The 16,602-nt window shown below is 56.0% G+C and overlaps 5 protein-coding genes across 5 annotated transcripts; 2 read left to right on the forward strand and 3 right to left on the reverse strand.

Moving 5' to 3' along the window:
• Nucleotides 1-4,653: 4,653 nt before the first annotated feature.
• LOC103171982 (histone H2AX-like) lies at nucleotides 4,654-5,053 on the reverse strand. Its single transcript, XM_007884780.1, has one exon. It carries the CDS (start codon nucleotides 5,014-5,016, stop codon nucleotides 4,669-4,671), a length of 348 nt encoding a protein of 115 aa, XP_007882971.1. The 5' UTR covers nucleotides 5,017-5,053; the 3' UTR covers nucleotides 4,654-4,668.
• A 2,581-nt stretch (nucleotides 5,054-7,634) lies between these two features.
• LOC103171985 (glycine-rich protein 1-like) lies at nucleotides 7,635-8,484 on the forward strand. Its single transcript, XM_007884784.2, has one exon. It carries the CDS (start codon nucleotides 7,722-7,724, stop codon nucleotides 8,424-8,426), a length of 705 nt encoding a protein of 234 aa, XP_007882975.2. The 5' UTR covers nucleotides 7,635-7,721; the 3' UTR covers nucleotides 8,427-8,484.
• A 795-nt stretch (nucleotides 8,485-9,279) lies between these two features.
• Nucleotides 9,280-9,732, forward strand: LOC103171983 (late histone H2B.L4-like). The gene has a single exon (XM_007884781.2). It carries the CDS (start codon nucleotides 9,330-9,332, stop codon nucleotides 9,711-9,713), a length of 384 nt encoding a protein of 127 aa, XP_007882972.1. The 5' UTR covers nucleotides 9,280-9,329; the 3' UTR covers nucleotides 9,714-9,732.
• A 4,196-nt stretch (nucleotides 9,733-13,928) lies between these two features.
• LOC121852115 (late histone H2B.L4-like) lies at nucleotides 13,929-14,429 on the reverse strand. Its single transcript, XM_042346218.1, has 2 exons — nucleotides 14,355-14,429; nucleotides 13,929-14,285 (listed from the first exon to the last, which is right to left on the reverse strand). The coding sequence occupies exons 1-2, from the start codon at nucleotides 14,427-14,429 to the stop codon at nucleotides 13,965-13,967; spliced, it is 396 nt and encodes a 131-aa protein (XP_042202152.1). The 3' UTR covers nucleotides 13,929-13,964.
• A 785-nt stretch (nucleotides 14,430-15,214) lies between these two features.
• On the reverse strand, nucleotides 15,215-15,660 carry LOC121852116 (histone H2B 7-like). Its single transcript, XM_042346219.1, has one exon. The coding sequence runs from the start codon at nucleotides 15,593-15,595 to the stop codon at nucleotides 15,215-15,217; it is 381 nt and encodes a 126-aa protein (XP_042202153.1). The 5' UTR covers nucleotides 15,596-15,660.
• Between the last annotated feature and the right edge of the window lie 942 nt (nucleotides 15,661-16,602).

Below are 16,602 nucleotides of genomic sequence, written 5' to 3' on the forward strand. Positions count from 1 at the left end.
CTGTGTCCTGTGTGCGGGGTGGGGGGGGGGGTGTGGGGGGGGCTCTCTCTCCCCCTCTCTCTCCCTCTCCCTCTCTCTCTCTCCCCCTCTCTCCCCCTCTCCCTCTCCCCCTCTCTCCCCCTCTCTCTCTCTCCCCTTCTTCCCCTCTCTCTCTATCCCCCTCTCTCTCGCGCCCTCTCTCTCCCTCTCCCCCTCTCTCTCTCTCTCCCCCACTCTCTTTCTCTCTCTCTCTCCCCTCTCTCTCTCTCCCCTCTCCCCCTCTCTCTCTCCCCTCTCTCCCCCTCTCTCTCCCTCTCTCTCCTCTCCCTCTCTCTCCCCCTCTCTCTCTCTCCTCTCCCTCTCTCTCTCCCCCTCTCCCTCTCTCTCCCTCTCTCTCTCCCCCTCTCTCTCGCTCTCTCTCGCTCTCTCTATCTCTCACTCGCTCTCTCACTCGCTCTCTCTCTCTCACTCGCTCTCTCTCTCACTCGCTCTCTCTCGCTCGCTCTCTCTCGCTCTCTCTCTCACTCGCTCTCTCTCTCACTCGTTCTCTCTCGCTCGCTCTCTCGCTCGCTCTCTCGCTCTCTCTCTCGCTCCCCGCCCGGCGAAGGGGCTTCGCGACGTCTCGACCCCCTCTCGATCAACGCGAACGGCGAAAGGGCTGTGAAAGGCAAACGTCAGGATGAGGGGTTTTACGACGCAAACGCAGAGAATATTATTATTATTACTTTTTCGCGCAAGTGGAGAACTTTTACCGAATAATAATAATAATAATAATAATAATAATAATAATCCTGGCGCTTGACCCCGGATCCTCTTCCGAGACCCGTCTCCGAGCGCTTCGCGGGACACGCCGCCAGGTGTAGTGACTGTACCACGGGCTGAAGCCACCGAATTATTATTTTTTTTCCAGGGGTCGTTGTTATTATCAAACCCCATTATTATTATTATTATTATTATTATTACAGCCCCCAACTCCCAGTCCTGTTGTGCAACACAGGCGGACCTGGCCGGGAACGTCACTCGCCCCGCCCCCCCACTAGCCCCTCCCCCCACTAGCCCCTCCCCCCCACTAGCCCCTCCTCCTCCTGAACCTGGGCGGGGCTCAATCCTGATTGACAGACACCGATCGCCGGCGGCCCCGCCCCCCCCCCTCCCCACCACCCCGCCCCCACCACGTGACGCCCGCCCGCGAAATTCAAACACTCCGCTGCGCTTCACTTCGTACGTCACTCGCCTCCTCCCTCCCTCCCTCCCTCCCTCCCGGCGGCCATCAGAGCGCCTCAGAGCGCCTCGGATGGCGTGGACTTGTCAGTCGAGGAGGAAAAAAAATAACAAAAGGCTCTTTTCGGAGCCACTTTCTTCCTCTCTCCTTCAAAGAAAATCATCGCAATACAATAAAATCAGTCTCACTTCAATCCCTCCCCACACACACACAAACACACAGTCACTACACTTGACAGTACATTCCGCGAAGCCGCTTTGAGACGCCTCGAGGCGCCGCTTCAAGTGTGTTTGGTCGAAGAGGGTCTCAAAGGAGGCGACGGAGGGAGAGAGGGGTGTGGGGGGGGGGTCAGAGAGAGAGAGAGAGAGAGAGAGGGGCTGAAGAGAAAACACGTCGAGACGTCTCAAAGCGCTCCACCGGGATGCACTGCAGCGTGTAGTGACTGTGCGTTCGGAGGGGCGTGAAGGTCATCAATGCCGTCCCTCCTCTCCACCGTCACTGACTCCCCCCCACACACTCCCCCATTAACCCCCACACACACACCCCCGGGTTTCCGGTTTCCCTTTTAACTGAAGGGGTTGTTGTGGCTCTGAAAAGAGCCGTTTGTTTGTTGTTCCGTTTGGGGGCGAATCGGGAGGAGAACGGCGCGTCGGTTTTGGTGTGAAGACGACGACGGGAGAGAGAAAGAGGTGAGAGACCCTCTGTCTGTGTATGTGTGTGAGTGTGTGTGAGACCCTCTCTCTCTCTCTCTCCCCCCCACTCCCCCTCTCCTTCTCCGCTCATCTCCTGCAGTCGCCGCCCTTGGCCGACAGCTTGTGACCGGCGTGCGCTCGCCGGGCCTTGGCCACCATCCACTGGCGGTAGCTCCGAGCCGCCGCCTTCTCCTTGGTGCCCAGTGCGGCCACCAGCACGTCCTTGATCTTCCGGTACGGCCGGCGGCCCGGCTTCTTCTTCGGCTTAGCCTTGGTCGGCGTCGTCTTGGGCGACTTCCTTCTGCCCCTGACGGCGGCGGCTCCTCCTCCTCCTCCTCCGACTCGGAGCCGCTTGCCCGCCGGCCCCTTGCGCTGACCCTTCCCGGCGCCTCGCGGCACCTTGGCCGGCACCTTGGTCTTCTTCTGACGGCCGACCGCGGGCTTCCGGCCGCCCGCCTTGCGCCCGGGCGACGGCACCGGCGGCTTCTGCTTCTTCCTCTTGAACCCTCCTCCTCCCGCCGCCGCCGCCGCCGCTTGGCTTTGCACATCTTCTTGACGGCCGAAGCGGCGGCGGCCACCGCGGCCTCCGACGACAGCAGCGGCGGCGGAGGCGGCTGGTGCTGGTGGGTCGGCGGCAGCGGCGGCGGCGGAGTCTGCAGCTCGGCCGAGGCCACCGCGCCCCCTCCCTGGTGGGATCTCTTAACGGCCGACGCTTTCCTCTCGGCGGCTCTGGCGCTGGAAGGCGGCGGCGGCTTCTGCTTCTTCTTCTCCTCGGCCGCCGTGTGGTGACGGCGGTTCAGCCTAAACGAACCCGAGGCGCCGACGCCCGACACCCGCACCAGCGACCCCTTGTCCACCAGCCGCTTCACGGTCTGGTTCACGCGCGCGTTGTTCCGCCCCACGTCGTAGCCGTTGGCCGACATCGCCTTCTTCAGGGCCGACAGCGACAGCCCCCGGCGCTCCCTGGTGGCCTCCACGGCCCAGACGATCTGCTCGGCCACGGTGGGGGCCGCCTTCTTGCCGGTCTTCCTCCGCCTCCTGTCGGCGGCGCCGGCGTGGCGTCTGCCTCCGTGTAGAGGAGGCGGCGGCGGCGGCGGCGACTGCTGCTGTTGCTGTTGGTGCTGCTGCTGCTGCGAGGCGGACGGCACACACGAAGCGGAATCCACCGCCTTGTCCGAGTTGGGGTCAGCCATGCGATCCCGGCTGTCTGGCGGCGACGCGCCCACACGACGACGGCGACTGCGACGCTCCGCTGCTCCGTCACCTTCAGCGGCGGCTCCAGACTCAACGGGGGGAGCGCGGGACTCGGCGGCGGGTTTTATAGAGGGAAAGCGGACGCTCCAGGGCGAGTCGCCCCACCACCGGAGCGCGACGCTCGACGCCACTGCGCATGCTTCCAATCTGGCGGCAAATTCAAAACCTCGCCTGGCTCTGCCCTTTGCTCGTCAGTGGGAACAAAGCGGCTAAATGGCAATAATAATAATAATAATAATAATAATAATAATAATGCTTGCGTTTGTTATCAGTAGTATTTATTTGATATAGCGCTCTTCACGTCTTTAAGACGTCTCGAAGCGCTTCACGGAATATACCGTAAACTGCAATGACTAAAACGTGTGAGTTTATCACTGATTTAGCTACTGTAAGTGCAGTTCTTTATAGGTGCGTGTTTACATTTGTATTACACTGGGACGCACAAGGATTTTGTCGCTATTTTATTAATTGCAGCAAGTTTTGCTTTCAAACGCATTTTATTCTGTTGTACAGCGAGTTGGTTCCGCCTTCACATCTTAAAAGATAAACAAAACCACATCAAACATGGAGTTAACATTTTAAATCTCTTGCCTCAAGCCACAGGTTTTTTCATTCAGTAACCAGGCTGGTATTCCATATTTCGACTGGATAGGGGAGTTTCTTGGTGTGTTTTATAGTAGGTAGGCTGTGCAAGGGTTGTTCTGATTTGATTTATTTCGATCACTGGCATCCAAAGCAATTCTTACCGGGATCCACCTTATTACAACAACAAAATTACATTTGCAAAGCGCCTTTCACATCAGGAGGACGTCCCAAGGTGCTGGACCTGAGCTGGGGATCGGGATTGGGAGGGTGGAGGGCAGGGCGGAAACAGGGTAATCGAAAGCACAGTCAAAGAGGAGGGTCTTGAGATGGGTCTTCAAGGAGGCAAGAGAGGGGGTGAGGCAGGGGAACTGCAGAATGGAGTTCCAGAGGTTGGGAGTAAAGTGGCAGCAGGTCTGCTCACCAACGGTGGGGTGGGTGAGGTGGAGGACGTGAAGCAGGTCGGGAGCGGGCAGGAGGGTAGGGGGTTAGGAGGTCGCAGAGATAGGTGGGGAACAAGACCATGGAGGGCTTCGAAGGTGAGGACCACTTTGTTCTGCTCTGATGCCCGATTTCTCTTTAAATGGAACTAAAAGTGGGTTGAGAATCAACCTCAAAAAAAAATTATCAACTGCGGCTGGATTAAAGGCAGACATAAACCATAAGGTAGCAAGATTGATCAAAGAGATAACAAAGAGATAGAGATAACGAAGCTTGTGGGGTTGACAAACAGCGAGTCCTTTTCTTCTCGTTTTCTTGAGTTTAACTAAATCTGCAAACTCAAGCAAGACTTATAATTGTGACTTAAAATGAGCAAAGTGTTTTTTTTGTGTGTGTAGTTTATTTGGGAGCTATCGTGAGAGAGAGTCAGCGAATGGATTAATGCCTGGAAATCATAATGTTTTTATTGTGCACAGATTCGGTACGGCGGCAAGAAACTCAGGATCTTGCCTGGAACGAGTTGTCTCTGTCGGCTGCATGTTTGCCCGAACGTAGATGGGGGTGGCGGGATGTGGGTGGAGGAGGTTGCCCGTGGTGATGGTGGTGGTGATGGCGGTGATGGTCTTGCTCCCAGTTGTCCCTGTCGTTGTCCGCCAGGATCTCGGTGGTCAAGTAGTCCAAGACGATGGACACATAGATCGGGGTCGCCGCCCCGACTCGCTCCGCATAGTGGCCTCTTCGAAGGAGCCTGTGGATCTGGGCGATGGGGAACTGCAGGCAGCCCCTGGATGCCCGTGGCTTGCTTTTAACGTGGCTTTTCCCTCCAGATTTACCACATTCAGACATTTCCGTCCGATTGCTGAACAGGTACAAACAATAATAAGGCGGGGTGGACGAATGAAGTGATTTTTGTGACATGTCGGGGGGGGGGGGGAGGGGGGGGGCGGGGGATGGAGAACAATGCTCGTCTCTGATTGGTCCGCCCAGCGCGGGGATTGTTATCCAGCGACATGTCATGCAGATGGCAGCCAATCAGAAGTGACGCCTTTCACATCCCTCATTTGCATATCCATCGCCCGCTTCCGTCGGTCTCTTCGCCCACCTCAACACCATCCATGTTGTCCACAACAACAGCAACTTGCACTGATACTGGGCCCTCCACGCAGGGTAGCGTCTCGGGAGAGCTTAACGGTGGCGGAGCCCTACTGAGCCAGGGGTGGTGGGTGGGGGGGGGTGGAGGTTGGGGTGGTTAGGTGACCCTAAGCACAGTCGAAGAGGAAGGTTTTCAGGCAGGACGTGAAAAAGGAGAGAGGGGGCAAGGCGGAGAGATTGAGAGAGAGTGACTGTTTCGGGGCGTAGTGATTGAAAGCGTGACCTAAGATGGTGGGGCGGAGGGCGCGAGGGACGAGCAGGAGGCCGGTGCCAGTCGAGCGGAGGCGCTGAGTGGGTGGTGGGTTGGGGGAGTGAGGAGGTCGGAGAGGGAGGGAGGGAGGGAGGTGCCGCACGGAGACCGAAGGGATTTGAGCACAAGTGTAAGGAACTTGAATCGAAGTCAACTGCGAGGTCAACGCGCGAGGGTCTCAAAGTCAACAACCCCTCATTTCCCGCCATCTCTTGATTCTTCTGGACCTCTTCCTTGTTTTCCACACCCATCGCCGTTTTCACCTCCCTTGCCCAAAGTTTCACCCGGCCGGGAATCAAACCCGGGTCCATTGGCTTGCGATATCATTCCCCCTCTTCACCCACCCTCACCCCAAAAAAACAACCAACTTCCAATTGAATGAAGAGACAAAACAATGGGGGGGGTGTTCACACCGATCAGGGCTGAGGGTCCCTTTTTCTTTATACTTTATACTGGCATTCGAACACTATTTTGCGCCTTTTATTCATGGGGTTATTAAATCAAGATGTTTAGAACACGTTAGAAGTGCATGTTAATGGCATCTTCCACCCCGGGAACGTTTCAAAAATCGATGGAAATCTTTCACGGGGCGGCGGTGGTTGTTGGTTAGTTTCGGCTTCACGATTGAAACGGAATTGTTTTCTTTTTTTTGTACGAATGCGTTTCCTTATTTTTTTACTATCACTTGTCATTTCTTTCCATCGTTTCCCGGTGGGGTGGGGGGGGTCAATCACGTCTCCTCGGCCACACTCTCCTCTTCGCTCTGGCCCCCGGGGCCCTCACCGACGTCTTGCCCCGTTTTTTGGCCCTCGACTCCGGCTTCTCGGCCCCGACCGTCCGCGCCGCCGGCTTCCTCTTGCCCCGGTTCTGCTTGTGGGGCGACTGGCGGCGGGTCTCCGGCTCACGGGAGGCTTCGGCGCCCACCACCTCCGCCTGCGATGGGCTCTTGTCGACGCCGCCCGAGTCTGGGTAGCGGGCGGCGGGTGCGGGTGCGCCACCGCCGCCCCGGGCGCCATCAAGGCCAACAGAGGCGCCCTGGTGCCGGTGACCGCGCTGTTCGGCGACCGTCCGAACCGCGCGCTCTTGCGATCCGCGTCGTAACCGCCGACCGACAACGCTTTCCTGGCGGTGGACGGGTGCCGGGCAGCGAGGCAAGAAGTCAAAGGTATCGGATCGCGCTGCTGCCGCTGCACCTGCCTCGCGGCTCCGGCTTCCCTGGCGGAGATCGGGGCTCTCCTGGCTCCTCTGCCGCGGGAGACGTTCGCCATGTTTCCCCGCACCACTCCCTCACCCCCACACTAAACTACCCGCGCCCTCCCCGCAAACGCGCCTCCGCGCAGAGCGAGCGACTCAAACCAGCGCGGAGTCACAGAGACGGGCAACACGAGAGACGGGACCGTACACCTCGGCCGCCGCGGCTCCCAATGAGGGCCATTGAGGCGACGCGGGGCTTATTTGAAGCCACGAGGCGGACGCGGTGGGAGCCGCCGACGCGCATGCGCGCAAGTGGCGACGCGCCTGGTTTCCCCTCCCCCCCCTCCCCGAGGGCGAAGCCGTGGCGTCCAACAGACTCTTCTTAGGAGACAGAGACGTAGACAGACAGAGCGAGAGAGAGATGGTGGGTATGCGGTGGGTGGGGGTGCGGGGGGTGCGGTGGGGGAGCCCGTCGGAGCCAGGTGAGCAGCGTAGAGATGCGAGGAGACACCGATGACTCCCAGCCAGGAGTCTGATGACGGGAGACGCTCCAGAGCGGGGACGTCCACCCCACCGCGTCCGCCTATCGCGGCAATTGCCCCTACAGCGTCCGTTTCGTTGTCTCCTCTTCCCTCCCCATCCACTCAAATGCGGAGGGGAGATTGGCTCTAACGCGTCCGCCTCGCCGCTTTAACTGGCGCTTCGCCGGCGCCGGGGGTTCGCATTGAGCGCTCGGACGCGCAGGAGGAAGGTCTCGATGGCTGAGGCGGAGGTCGTTGCTGCCATCGCTCCCGCTCCGCAAACCGCCGCCGTCGATGCTGTCGCCGCCACCACCTCATCGACGACGGCGGCGGCGGCTGTTGCGGCGGGAGGTGGAGGTGGTGGTGGAGGTGGAGCCGCACAGGCGGCCCCGCCGCCGGTCACCAAGAAGAAGAGCGCGTACCGTCAGCAGAAGATGGGCGCCGAGCACGTGATGGAAGCGGTGACGGCCGCGAAGGAGCGGCAAGGGGCGGGTTTGGGAGCCGCCGCCAAGAAGAGCGCAGTAACGGCTTCGGTGTCCGAGGGGGAGAAGAGCCGAGGAGAGGGAGGAGGCGGCGGCGGCGGAGGAGGAAGGACCGTGACGAAGACCATACCGGGCCGCGGATTGATGACACAACCGACGGCGGCTGCGGGAGGAGGAGGAGGAGGAGGCAGCGCCGTCGCGGTGACCGTCGCGGCATCAGCCTCGCAAACGGCTCCCAAACCCCAGGCGCCGGAGGGGATCGAGGTCAAGGAAACCGCCGGTACCGCCGTCGTCTCCGCCGCCACCGCCGCTTTGGTGACGGGAGGCGCCACCGCCACGATGGCCGGCAAGAAGCGGGCGGCGGCGGCGGTGAAGAAACCCGCCGTCAAGAAGAAGAAGCCGAAACAGGCGCCGGGGAAGGCGGCGGCGGCGGCGCACAGGAACGCCAAGAAGCTGAAGGCGGCCAAGAAAGCGGCGGGAGTCGCGGTCTCGGCCGATGCCGCCGCCGCTGCAGCTGCTTCGGCCGCGGCGGCGACTACTAACCGGAGCCCCAAGAAGGGCAGAGCGACGGCGGTCCGGGCCAAGAAGACGGGAGCCAGGCGGCAGGTGGCGAGCAAGTCGGTGGGGCGTAAGGGGAGGGCGCCCCGGAGGCGCTGATGATAAAGAGAACAGTCACAATTAATTAACATAAAGTGAAATTAAAATGAATTATTTTCACTTCTTTCCCCTCTTCCCCCCAAAAAAAGGCTCTTTTCAGAGCCACCGACTGATCTCTCGAAAAAAAGCTGACGGTTCCCCGATGTGTCGTCCCTCGGGGGCGGAGGGGAAAAAAAGAGGGGGTTTTGTGGCTAAATCGGGAGTTTCCTGAAAGGATGAAGAATAAATGATAAATAATAAGAATAACATTCCCGGTGTGTGACCCGGAGCCTCATCGCGTCGTCGAGACGTCTCACAGCGCTTCGCGGGATACACTGTAGAGTGTAGTGACTGTGTGTTGTGGACGATGTACGATATACGGTGTGTATATATATATATATGTATATATACGTGTGTGTGTGTGATATACATTTCCTCTCCTCGGGAGACCTTTGTCATTGGAAACGTGTGGAACATAAAGACATAATATATATATATATATATTTATTTTTGATCGTTTTTACCCCCAAACAAACAGACTGAGAGGTCATCAAACTCAGCATTTTCTTGTCAAACCAACAAAACAAAGCAAAAAAAAACTTTTAATTCATATAATTCCGTCGACGGCAACAACCCCCCCCCTCCCCCTCCCCTCCCGCCCTCTCCCCGGTCCCTGCAAGAGATGGTGTGAAGATGGTCTCCGCCCCCTCCCGGGCAATGGCGGTCGCTTCCTATTGGCCGCGGGTCACGGACCAATCCCGACGCGCCGTTCGCCCTCGGCGAACAGCCAATAGAAAAGCGCGGACGCCCGCCCATCCCTCATTAGCATAACCCGCCCCTATATAAGTCCCGGACCGGATCGGACCGAGCAGTCAGTCGGTCAAGTTCTCGGCGTTCGTCGTCTCGTCCGCCCCGAAGCCCCACATGATGCCCGAGGCTCCGTCCAAGGTCATGGCCCCCAAGAAGGGCTCGAAGAAGGCGGCCTCCAAGACGCGCCGGAAGGAGGAGCGCAAGCGCAGGAAGGCCCGGAAGCAGACGTACGGCATCTACGTGTACAAGGTGCTGAAGCAGGTCCACCCGGACACCGGCATCTCGTCCCGGGCCATGAACGTCATCAACTCCTTCATCACCGACGTCTTCGACCGCATCGCCTGCGAGTGCTCCCGCCTGATCCAGTACAACAAGCGGCAGACCATCTCCTCGCGGGAGATCCAGACGGCGGTCCGGCTGCTGCTGCCGGGGGAGTTGGCCAAGCACGCCATCTCCGAGGGCACCAAGGCCGTGACCAAGTACACCAGCTCCAAATAAAGGCTCTCTTCCCCCTCCCCCCCCCCATCTCCCTTTCCGCCTTTCCTCCATCTTTTTTCGCCCCCCAACCCCCCCCCCTCCCTCCGCCCTCTTTCTAAGGCTCTTTTAAGAGCCGTTCACGTCGTCCGGTAGAGAGGGCTGTCGAACGTTAACAATGATCGTTGCATTTGATGCAGAGCTTTAACCACAACTGTGGGCGTTCCTGTGCGTAATTGACGTATCAGCCTCTCAGCCCCGAGGCTCTGGAACTCCATCCCCAGTGCCTTCGCCGCTTCCTCCCTTTCCTCCTTCAAGGCCGGTCTCAAGACCTTTCTCTTTTGACCGAGCCTTCAGCTCTCCTCTCGACTCTCTTCCCCCTCCTCCCCCTTCCCTCCCTCCCTGACCATTTCCCCCTCCTCGCTCCCTCCCTCCCTCCCCTCACCCTGACCATTTCCCCCCTCCTCGCTCCCTCCCTTCCCTCCCCTCACCCTGACCATTTCCCCAATGCTCGGGTCATGACCCAACTGTGCAGCGCCTCGGGACGTCCTCCTGACGTGAAAGGCGCTCTATAAATGGAATCTTGTTGTTGTTGTTGTTGTATCGCCCACAGACATCGTTACCTCACACAGTCGTACTCTGAAGCGTTGCTCGAGACGTCTCGCGAAGACGCGATACGGTGCTATAATAATCCTCGCGTTTGACGCGGCACCTTATCGCGTCTTCAAGACGCCTCAAAGCGCTTCGCTGGATACACTGGAAGGGGCTTCGACCGCATTTTGTGGGAGAAACGCAGCATCCAATTGCGCACTGTCCCTCCCACAAACAGTCGTGGATTGAAGTCAGCAATATTTTGGCTGAAGGTGACCGAACGTACGGTGGAAGAGGAATTTCTTTAGACGGGAAGGCCGGAGAGGGGGTGAGGTTGACAGGTTGTGGGGTAGAGTTGCAGAGTGCGGGAGCAGAGAGGCTGAATGTCAGGATCAAGGCCACCCTTTGGTGATCTCAATCTCTGGCGGACTCTATTCTCCCTCTCTCTCTCTCTCTCTGTGTGAGAGAGAGTGAGTGTGAGAGAGAGAGAGTGAGTGTGTGGGAGAGAGAGTGAGAGTGTGAGAGAGAGAGCGTGAGTCACGCTCTCACTCTCTCTCTCGCTCTTTCTCTCTCTTACATTCTCTCTCTCTCTCTCTCTCTGGGGGTGGGGGTAGTGGTGGTCTCTGTCTTTCTACCTCTCTTCCCTCTTTTTCTCTGTGAACGCAAACAACTTGCATTGATAAAGCGCTCCTCATGCGGTGTAGAGTCCCAGAGCGCTTGACAGTGGAAATCTACAATAACTTGCTCCGCTCTTGTCTCCCTTTCTCTTTCTCCGTGAGTTCAGTTGCTGTGTTGTGTGTGTGTGTGTGTGTCGCCTCAGACAAGATATTCTGGCGAGAAGCAAAGTGCACAGTGGTTCGAGAGAGAAAAGAGCAGAGACTCTCTAATAGAGCAAGAAGTGCATTAAAGAGGATTAAAGTGCGTTGGAATAAAATGCAGACAGTGCATAATAGAACGAGCAGCCGTGAGTGATTAATATCTGCATATATATGTATTACCTATTGTATATTAACGTGTTGCTCACTTTATATAGATATATTATGTGTTATAGATTAATTAAATGGAGGGAAGATGTTTCCTCTTGTGGGGGAGACCAAAACCAGAGGCCACCAATATAAAACAGTCACAAATAGATCAAATGGGGAAGTTAGAAGTAATTTCTTCACACAGAGAGTCGTGGGAATGTGGAACGTGCTGCCACAAGGAGTAGGTGAGGCGAATAGCATGGATGCATTCAAGGGGAAGCTCGAGGGGTACACGAGGGAGGAAGGAATAGAAGGTTATGCAGCACAGAAAACAGGCCGTTCGGCCCAACTGGTTTTACACCAGCATTTATGCTGCACGCGATCCTCCTCCTGCCCTTTTAAGAGCCATTCGCAACGTCCGGTAGAACGAACTGCGAAATGTTAACGATAATAATCCTTGCATTTGACACAGCGCCTTATCCGGGACTGTTTGTGGGCCTCAACTAAGCCTCTCGGCATCACCTTCTACTCCTTTCTCCCTCGTGCACCTGTCTCGCTTCCCCTTAAATGCAACTACTCCTCGTGGTAGCACATTCCACATTCCCGCTACTCTTTGTGTGAAGGCATTTCTTCTAACTTCTCTATTTGATCTATTTGATCTTCGGCCATGCCATCAGCCGCCCCCCCCCCCCTTGCCTTCCCCTCCCTCACCCCCCACCCCACCCCACACCCCGACCCCCAGCTCGGGTCTGAAATGCTGTACCCGGTCCAGCACCTTGGGACGTCCTCCCCCGACGTGAAAGGCGCAATACGAATGTAATCTTGTTGTTGTTGTTGCTGTATTTGTGACTATTTTATATTGATGCCCCTGGTTTTTGCTCTCCCCCACAAGAGGAAACATCTTCAATCCCAGGCAGGTCAGAGCGAAACCTCGGGCAAGTTTCCTTACTCCACACAGAGCCTAATAATAATCCCTCCAAAAAAACCAAAACAATAATAAATTGGTCATTTTCAATCCACGACTGTTTGTGGGACATCGCTGTGCGCAATTGACCGCCGCGTTCGCCCACAAATATACAGTCAATTCACTTTACAGTGTGTTCTGTGAAGCGCTTTGGGACGTCCTCCCGACGTGAAAAGCGCTATATCAAATGCAAGGATTATTATTATTATTATTATTATTCTCTATGTCGAATCCTTTCATCATTTTAAGGACCTCTGTTAGGTCACCTTCAAGAGAAAGGAGTCCAGGCATGTTCGGCCTTTCCTGCAGTTCTGGTATCATCTTTGTAAATCTCCTTCGCACCTTCTCCAGGGCCTCTATGTCCTTTCTGTAATATGTATATCTTATAGATCTATCTCTGTATGTAAGATATAAATATCTATATATATTACAGAAAGGTTAGAGAGGCCCTGGAGAAGGTGCAAAGGAGATTTACAAGGATGATACCAGAACTGCAAGATTATTTACATCTGTCGGGTATAAATTAGTGTATATCTCTTAGAGATAGATAATAATAATAATAATAATAATAATAATCCTTGCATTTGATATAGCGCTTTTCACGTCGGGAGGACGTCCCAAAGCGCTTCACAGAACACACTGTAAAGTGAATTGACTGTATATTTGTGGGCGAACGCGGCAGCCAATTGCGCACAGCAATGTCCCACAAACAGTCGTCGATTGAAAATGACCAATTTATTATTGTTTTTTGTTTTAAATTGGGGATTAAATACATATTACAATAATAATAACAATAATCCTTGCATTTGATATAGCGTCTCATCACATGTTTGAGACGTCTCAAAGCACTTTACAGGATACGCTGTGAACTGAATTTGACTGTATGTAATATATATATATATATAGGACAATAATCCCTCCAACAAAAAAATCACGTACTTCATACTGTAATAATATGAAGTATTCTTTTCCGAGGGAAATAACCCCTTTGAAAAACACTGCGAATCATGAATGTGGTCACTCAATCCACGACTCTTTGAGGGACGTCGCGGTGCGCAACCGGCCGCCGCGCATCTCCCAGTCACTACGCCGTATCGCCGTGTATTCCGTGAAGCGCTTCGAGACGTCTCGAACGCATAAGGCGCCGTTATCAAGCGCAAGGTTTACGACACACGTGATCAGCTCCTTTTGGCGTCGCCGGGGGTTTGGGTGGCTCTTAAAAGAGCCTTTTTTTAAAAAGAATATGTGTTAAATAATTTAATTTATCGTCGGGTAAAAAAATTAAAACCTTCGCTTTCTTTTGGGGGGACGGGACGGGGAACGGGGGAAGGCGGTCATCAAGTGGGAGAGGAAGGAAAGTAGTCAATAAGAGCAAGTAACAGCAACCAGAAAAAAAATAACAGGAATAAAAAATAGTTATTTTAAGGTTATCGTTGCTTTATTTTAGTGTGTGGGGGGGAGGAAAGAGTGCAATCAACAGTTCGGAGGCGAGAGGACGGAAGGGAAGGAAAACGAGAAAAGGTGAAATTCAACGAGAATAAATAAATCCGTAGATATAAATACTTTTATTCATTTTGAAGGGTTTTTTTTTTTTGTTTTGGTCGAGTTTCGCTGCTGGAAGTGAGGAGGCGATCGGTTGACTGAGAAAGAGGGGGAGAGAGAGGGGATGGAGGGAGGGAAAGGGATGAAGGTGGAGAAAGAAGGGGCGCGGGGGGGGGGTCCTCCCTCCTCTTCCTTTACCCCACCCCCCGGCCCTCATTTGCAGCTGGTGTACTTGGTCACGGCCTTGGTGCCCTCGGACACGGCGTGCTTGGCGAGCTCCCCCGGCAGCAGCAGCCGGACCGCCGTCTGGATCTCCCGCGACGAGATGGTCTGCCGCTTGCTGTACTGGATCAGGTAGTAGGCCTCGCAGGCGATGCGCTCGAAGATGTCGTTGACGAACGAGTTCATGACGCTCATGGCCGACGACGAGATGCCCGTGTTCGGGTGCACCTGCTTCAGCACCTTGTACACGTACGAGGTGTAGCTCTGCGTCCTGCGCTTGCGGCGGCGCCGCCTCCCCCCGGCCCCGGCCCCGGCCACGCTGCCGCCGCCGCTGCTACCGCCGCCGCCGCCGCTGCTGCTGCTACTGCCCTTCCTGGTCACTTTGGCGGCGGCGGCGACTTTCTTGGCGATCCTCTTCTTGGCCGCCGTGCCTTTGCCGCCGCCGCAAGCGGGCATGGTGCGCGGGGTCGTGCCGCCGCCTCTCCTCCTCCTACTCCACACCACCAACCACCACCACCACCACCACCCGCTGCCGCTTCCTCCGCCTTCTCGCTACCGTTTCCGTCTACTACTCCTCCGTCGCCGTCAGCCGCTTCCGGACACTGGACGCGTGGCCACTCGGGCGTCGCGCTTTTATAGCCGTTGGGGTGTGGTGGGGGGGGGGCCGGAAGTGAGGTGGGTGGGAAAGCCGGCGCCGCTCCCATTGGTCCGCTCGTTCCCTCCGTCGGGCGCCGCGGCCAATCAAAACGAGAGGGCGGAGCTGATGGCAGGCGAGGGCTCGGCTCGCGCGGGAGCGATGGCGGCGGAGGGAGGGGAAGGGTATTGGCGGTGGGTGTTAAACGCTCTGCCAACGGCGTTGACCGAATGGGCGGGCGGTGGTTTCTCGCGCGTGGCGCTGGGTGGGGTGGGGGTCGAAACGACTTCGGGTGTTGGGTGCCGTACACCGCGCGCGAGATACGCGCCCGACAACCTGCACCGCGTCCCGAGAGATGTCCGCCCGTCGACCTGTGCAACGCCTCTCGCTGCGTCGGTCTGGGAGGACGGGATTAAGGCGCCGAAACAAAACGCCGAGGATTATTCTGGTCGCCGACGCACATCGACGGTCAACGCGTGTCGCTCAGCTCCTTCCTCGGGACGTGTTTAAAGCGGCTCTTAAAAGAGCCTTTGGTCTATGTTTGTGGACGGAGGGAGAGAGAAGAAACGAGAGGACACTTTCGTCCCCGCGCGGGAGGGAGGACACCTCACTTGGCGCTCGTGTACTTGGTGACGGCCTTCGTGCCCTCGGAGACGGCGTGTTTGGCCAACTCCCCGGGCAGCAGCAGGCGGACGGCGCTCTGGATCTCCCGGGAGGAGATGGTCTGGCGGCGGCTGTAGTGGATCAGGCGGGAGGACTCGATGCCGATGCGCTCGAAGATGTCGTTGACGAAGGAGTTCATGATGCTCATGGCCCGGGAGGAGATGCCGGTGTCCGGGTGGACCTGCTTCAGCACCTTGTAGATGTAGATGTTGTAGCTCTGCCTCCGGGCCTTCCTGCGCTTCTTGTCGCCCTTCTTGCCGAGTCGGGACACCGTCTTCTTGGAGCCTTTCTTGGCCACCGAGCGCTTCCCCACGATCTCGGGCATAGCCGCAGCCGTTCACCTGCCGAGGAACACAGAGAGAGAGAGAGACTGAGACGGACCGAACCCACGCGGCGATATGAAGCGGAGAGCGAAGCGCTTTGACCTGATATAGCCTTCCATATGCAAATGAGGGATTGAAACTCCGGGCGTTGCCTATTGGCTGTTCGATCCCGACTCCTCCCCCCCACCCCCCCACCTCCTCACTTCACACCCAAACCCCCACCCACAGCCCTCCTCACTTCACACCCGAACCCCCACCCACACCCCCTCCTCACTTCATACCCCACCCCTCACCTCACTTTACCCCCCACCCACTCCACCTCCGCACTTCACCGCCCCCCAGACCCCCACCCCCTCTTCACTTCACTCCCCCCACTCAAACTCGCCACTGATTCACCCATCGAGAGATTTGATGGATATTTTTTAAAATAACTTCATGATTTTAATGATGATGTTTCATGGCAATATTTTCGGGTCATAATATATCTACAGTCCTGATATTTTGTACCTGCGTAAAATTCACACTTTCTTTTATGGACCGTATATCCGTCAGTTCAATGTTTATAGTTTGTGAAACGTTTGTAAGTATTGTGTGTGCATCAAATATGTATATAAATGCCATATAACAGTGTAATATAATAATAATAATAATAATCCTCACATTCGACATAACGCCTTATCACGTCGTCAAGACGTCTCAAGGCGCTTCACGGGACGCGCTGGGAAGTGTAGTGACTGTGTGTTTTGCGGGGCGAAATCTATAAATTAGACTCATTTATTATCCTGAATATATACACACGGCCCAAACCTCTTTTAATTGAAGTTTTAAATGGCTCTGAAAAGAGCCGTTGCATTTTGGGGGTGTGGGGGGGTGTGGGGGGGGTGGGGGGGAAAGGAAGCAAATATTTTTTTCCAATCACTTCTCTTCCTTCAAAACCTCGACAGTCGACATTTTATTTTCGTGTAAAATCTGTGGTGGAAAGTATTAAATGTTTTGATTTTTCTTTGGG

Source organism: Callorhinchus milii, unplaced genomic scaffold (genome assembly GCF_018977255.1).
Source record: "Callorhinchus milii isolate IMCB2004 unplaced genomic scaffold, IMCB_Cmil_1.0 Scaffold442, whole genome shotgun sequence".
Taxonomy (NCBI): Eukaryota; Metazoa; Chordata; class Chondrichthyes; order Chimaeriformes; family Callorhinchidae; genus Callorhinchus; species Callorhinchus milii.